At 36.2% G+C, this 6,149-nt stretch overlaps 1 protein-coding gene across 1 annotated transcript; it reads left to right on the plus strand.

Moving 5' to 3' along the window:
• Positions 1 to 2,109: 2,109 nt before the first annotated feature.
• LOC145011577 (FT-interacting protein 3-like) lies at positions 2,110 to 6,149 on the plus strand. The gene is made up of 3 exons (XM_078970316.1): positions 2,110 to 2,528; positions 2,983 to 3,345; positions 3,519 to 6,149. Exons 2-3 carry the CDS (start codon positions 3,334 to 3,336, stop codon positions 5,865 to 5,867), a joined length of 2,361 nt encoding a protein of 786 aa, XP_078826442.1. The 5' UTR covers positions 2,110 to 2,528; positions 2,983 to 3,333; the 3' UTR covers positions 5,868 to 6,149.

Genomic DNA, 6,149 nt, shown 5'->3' on the forward strand with positions numbered 1-6,149 from the left:
ATGTACTGATCCGACTCTAGTTTAAACTTGATCCGCCTAGTTTCTTTGCCGAAGTTATTGCTTTCCAAACATTAGATACATTGGAAATTAGACTCGCTCCTACCATCGACTCAATTTCCGACCTCAGTAATCAAATAGCTGAAATCCTTTGTAACCACTTCACTTCACCGGAGCACTTCATTAAATCAACAAACCTTCGTCGGAAATCTGAGCAGTGAATGCCTAATTCTCTTCCTCTTCATCTCTCTCTCTCTCTATATATATATATATATATATATATACATATATATATATATATATATATACATATATATATATATATATATATATATATATATATATATATATTAAAGCTACTTCAGCCACGCTAGAATGTTACCGTCGGAAAAACCTCATAGAAGCAATCCATGCTAGGGACCGAAAATACTTAGCTCTTCATCACATGTGGTCTAAAATGGCGTTGCTTTTGTCTGCCCTAGATCTAGAACCTCCCCTCGAGAATAAATTTTATGAGCATTACCAAACTTGATCCCATTTATTTAATTTAAACCATTTATATTCTCATATCTACTCTAAGCCCCCTAATACTTAATTTACTAAATTACCCTTCAAATGTTTTTATATTTTCACTAACTCACAGTTCCTAAATGGAAGTGGTACGGTTTATAAATCATTTATCAACTAAAATACCCAATATTCTTACCTAATATTACTAGTTTGCTAGTGGAGACCATCATCTTTAATCTATCATGATTATTTTCTCTTTTAACTGCCCTTAAAAATAATCATTTTTTTTCTATGGAAAGATATTTCGTCGCTACTTGACTGTGAAATATTTTGTAGCCAAATAGCTACGGGATATGTTTCCGTTGCTATTTTACAAATTCAAAAACCAAGTTGTATACATAAGTAACTATGGTTAAGATTTTCGTAAAAAATTCCATAATAGATTAGCTACAGAATTTTATTGTATAACAAATTTTTGTAGCCAAAGTAGCTACGAATTTCAATTTCATAGTCAACTACCTACGGATTTTAATTTGGTAGTTAGTTATGTAGCTAACTAGCTACATATATGAATTCTATAACAGGTTTCATAGTGAACTAGCTATAACCAACAATTTTGTAGCATATTTAGTAGTAAAATAGCTACGCAATTTTGCTTTCGTAACAATTATTTAGAATTTAGCTACGGAATGCAATTCCGTAACCATTTTCGTAGCAAAATGGCTACGACCAACTATTATGTAGCATATTTCGTAGTTAAAAACCTACGGATTTTGATTCCGCAGCAACTTTCCGTAGTTATTTAGGATTTAGCTATGGAATACAATTCCGTAACCATTTCCGTAGCAAAGTAGCTATGACAACCCATTTCGTAGCATATTCCGTAGAATAATAGCTACATATTTTGATTCTTAGTAGCTTTTCGTAGCTATTAAGAATTTTTCTTGTAATTGTATGAACAGTTATGAATGTTCAAAGTTCTGGAAAAAAATTGATTTTTGCAACCTGCATGCTAGTTAGATTTTCGCAGACGATAGACTTCAAAAACTATTTGTCTATTTTAAATATTTTTCTAATTTTTAGTTATTCTATAAAAAAACATTAGAAAAATGGCTTTTAATCTTTTATAGTATTTCATATTTATGTCCCTTTCCCAAATAAATATTTATGAGGCAAAATGACTTAAAAGCCCAACAAAATTTTCAAATCATTTAAAAAATCTCAATCATGTTTTGTCTGTTCAAAAAAAACCCAACGAACTTATCTATTTGTCTAAAAAATCCAACAAAGTTTCAAACCGTTCAAAAAATCCAAATTTTGTTTTGTTTAAGTTCATTTGGGGTTTTTATTGAACATTCAAAACATGATTGAAGTTTTTTAAACGTTTTAGAAACTCTGTTGGTCTAACAAGTCATTTTCCCGATTCGGTAATAAACCACGACATTTATTTCTCTTATTTGACTTTCATGAAAGTGTAACATAGTTGGACTTTTTAGATAAAATATTAAGTTTATTGGGTTTTTTTATAGATAAAATATAATTGGGGTTGATTTTTAAGAGTTTAGAAACATTTTCCCATATTTTTGATTATGGTTGTTTATGAAACAGTGACACCCTCTTTCTTTCTACTCACATCTTTTTCTCTCCTCAACCCCACAACCCCAAAACCATAAGAAAAAAACCATCTACAGATCTGTATTTCTCTCTCTACTCACCCCGGAGATAAACACATCCTTGAAGATTACTACCCACACGTAGATGCTTTGTAGATGGAATTGTGGGTTAAATCGGCCTCATCGTCTAGCCTATGTCAAGTTCGATCAACTGGACTCCTCATCTTCGTCGTGACAATGGCTATAATTTATATTTGAAATCAAGTGACCAGAAGCCATTCGCAACCTACCCCTTTTAGTCTCTCTATGTGTATCGTTTAGTTTAATTGGTGTTTGATCACAGGAGCTGCATCGTAGTTTAATTGGATTGGTGCTTGATCACAAGAGATGAAGATGATGAACGACCAGGTGTGGATCGAAGCTTTATTGGTAACTTTGTGTAGGTTTTAGATTAGGTTCCATCTGTTTTTATTGCTTTAGTCAATCTTCAAAACTTTTTAGTTATTAGGTTTGATTTGTTTTAGTGGGTTAGTCAACATTCAATGACTATTTTTTTTTTTTTTTTCATCACCACATCCGACCACTAAACTATACCCATCATTATATACCTCTTATTTTATAATTTTTAAATAAAAAATTACTGTAGAAAGAGATAGAAAAACTTAGAGAGAGATAGAGAAACAGAGGAAGAAAGAATTTAATTAGTGGTCGTTGCCGCATCAACCACTAATTAAATCCTTCGTTAAGGTCTTAATGTATTAAGGAAATCTTGGGTTTTGTTTGGTTTTCATTATTGGTTCCCCTGTTTTTGGTTTTTGTACAGATAGATATTTATTTATTTATTTATTTTATTTTTTTGCAGTACGTGTAACTGTAAGCATCCGCTTTTGAGAACAAGAAGCATGAGGGTACTGCTGTGACCTTGAAAGTGGCACTTTTGGTTAAATTAGAAAAACAAAAAACGAGTGAGTTTTTCAGAAAAGTAGTCAAACCACATTTTATAACCATTTCCTCTTTTCGTTTTATATAAATAGTTGGGATTTATAGATGAATATGTAGTACTTTGTTGTTGATGTAATTTGTGTGTGCGTCTAAACTTAAGTGTTACTAATATTTTAATGTTATATAACGGTCTTTCCTCAATTAATCATGATGATGAGCTCCACACCCCATTAGGATCCTGGGCAAAAGAAGCGGAAAAACCGGAACCAGTATGCCTCCACAGGTTTGGTCCTCGGTCATCAATTTTCCTTCAAATCGGTCCAATCAAAAAAACCGGTTCTCGATCTAAAAAAAAAAACAAACTTTGTACGTTCTAAAAAAATAAAAAATAAGGTTTTGAAAACTTTTCATTGTTATAAATTGGTTTTTTTTTTTTTTTTTTTTTTTTTGTTGCAGATGATGCAAAGCCCTAATGATGATATGTTCCTCAAGGAGGCCATCAAACCCGACCCGAGTGGAGGGAAGGTGACCAGGAGGAATGACATTGCGGTACAAACGCAATACCTTTATGTCCGTGTAGTGAAAGCAAGGAATTTAGGTGCCAAGGATGATACTGCAGGCAGTAGTTGTGACCCTTATGCTGAGGTTCGGCTGGGAAAGTATAAAGAAACAACTCGTCATTGTGAGAAGAATTTTGATCCTCAGTGGAACCAAGTGTTTGCTTTCACTAAAGACAGGATTAATAAGGCGTCTGTGGTTGAGGTTACTATAAAGAATAAAGATATGGTGAAGGATGATTTCATGGGGTGGGTATTATTTGATCTTACCGAGGTTCCAAAGACCGCACCACTGGATAGTCCTCTAGCTCCTGTATGGTATAGACTGGAAGACAGGAAAGGGAACAAGTTGCAAGGATTTATTATGTTAGCTGTGTGGTGGGGTACTCAAGCTGATGAAGCTTTACGTGAAGCATGGCATGTAGATGATGATGGTGATGCTGCTTCTTCTTCTCCTCCTGTTGTTGGAGCTGATGCTCTTGCAAATAATATCCGTTCAAAGGTGTATCTTTCTCCTACTCTATGGTATCTCAGAGTTAATGTGATTGAAGCCAAGGACTTGGTACCCGGTGATATAACTAAAACCCCTGAACTTGTTGTGAAAGCCACCCTTGGTATTCAGACTAAATGGACTCGCGTATCCACAAGCAGGTCTATCGATCCTAAGTGGAATGAGGATTTGATGTTCGTAGCTGCAGAGCCATTTGAAGAGCCTCTGATATTGAGCGTGGAAGATAAGTCTGCCCCTTACAATAGTAAAGTATTTGGAACGTGTGCAATTCCTTTGCAGTACGTGGAACGAAGATTAGATCATCACAAAGCTATAAACAACGCAAGGTGGTTTAATCTGGAGAAGGATAATGTTACCATAGATGTTGAAAACGAGAAGGAAGTCAAGCTTGCTAGCAGGCTTCATACGAGAATCTGCTTGGAAGGTGGTTATCATGTTCTTGATGAATCTACTAACTTCTGTAGTGATTTCAGGCCAGCAGCAAAGAAGTTATGGAAGAAAAGCATTGGGGTTCTTGAAGTGGGAATCTTGGGTGCTAGTGGGTTATTACCGATGACGAAGAAAGATGGAAGGGGAACAACAGATGCATATTGTGTGGCCAAGTATGGGAAAAAGTGGGTCAGAACAAAAACAGTAACAGACAGTCTTTCTCCAAAATGGAATGAGCAATGCACTTGGGAAGTTTTTGATCCGTGTACTGTTGTAACCATTGGTGTGTTTGATAACTGCCATCTGCCAGGTGGAGGAGGGACTAAGGATTCAAATATTGGGAAAGTCAGAATTCGCCTTTCAACCCTTGAAACGGACTGTATATACACTCAAGCATACCCTCTTCTGGTTTTGCGACCATCTGGGTTGAAAAGGATGGGTGAGATTCATTTAGCTGTGAGATTTACATGTTCTTCATTGCTAAACATGATGCATATGTACTCGCAACCTTTGTTACCCAAAATGCACTACATCCATCCATTGACAGTGAGTCAACTCGATATGTTGAGGCACAATGCGACTCAGATTGTGGCCATGAGGCTCAGCCGGGCTGAGCCGCCATTGAGGAAAGAGGTGGTGGAGTATATGCTTGATGTGGATTACCACATGTTTAGCATGAGAAGAAGTAAAGCGAATTTCTTCAGAATCATGGGTGTTTTACGCGGTTTGATTGCAGCTATAAAATGGTTTGATGATATTCGTAATTGGAAGAATCCAATCGCCACTGCTCTGGTTCACATCGTTTTTGTTATATTGGTCTTGTATCCTGTGTTTATTCTGCCCTCTGTTTGCCTCTCTCTCCTTTCAGTTGGAGTTTGGAACCACAAAGGGAGACCAAGGAGTCCTCCCCATGTGGACACTCGCCTGTCTTATGCAGATAATGCACACCCTGATGAACTAGATGAAGAGTTTGATACCTTTCCAACATCTCGTCTTCCTGATGTTGTGAGGATGAGATATGACCGTTTGAGGAGTGTTTGTGGAAGGCTTCAGACGGTTGCTGGTGATATAGCAATACATGGAGAGAGGCTTCTGTCTTTACTCAGCTGGAGAGACCCCAGAGCTACAACGCTGTTCATAATATTCTGTTTGATCGCTGCTATTGTTCTATATGTGAAACCTTTCTATGTTGTTGTCATTCAGACAGGCTTTACTGTGTTAAGCCACCCAAGGTTCCAGCACAACCTACCTCTCATCCCACTCAACTTCTTTAGAAGATTGCCATCGAAATATGACTGCATGATATGAGAAAAAAGATATGCAACTTTCTGCTTCATTACAAACCTCTTGGTCTTTGCCCTACAAATATGGTGCAGAATCACAAGGGAGTTCCTTCAATTATTCTTCTCTCTCATGCATGTAGCAGAAGAGTATTAATCTTAGAACAAAGTTGCTGGTCTGCCTTTTGGCTTGTAGTTTAAGTTTGTGTTTTTGTTTGAATCAATAAGTTGTTATTAGTATGTAATAGGCGTACAATAATTATGTTGGACTGGCTTTTAAATGTGTGTGAATTGCGTAACAAGTTTGACA

The sequence above is a fragment of the Lactuca saligna genome, chromosome 8 (assembly GCF_052625555.1).
Source record: "Lactuca saligna cultivar CGN05327 chromosome 8, ASM5262555v1, whole genome shotgun sequence".
NCBI classification, from domain to species: Eukaryota; Viridiplantae; Streptophyta; class Magnoliopsida; order Asterales; family Asteraceae; genus Lactuca; species Lactuca saligna.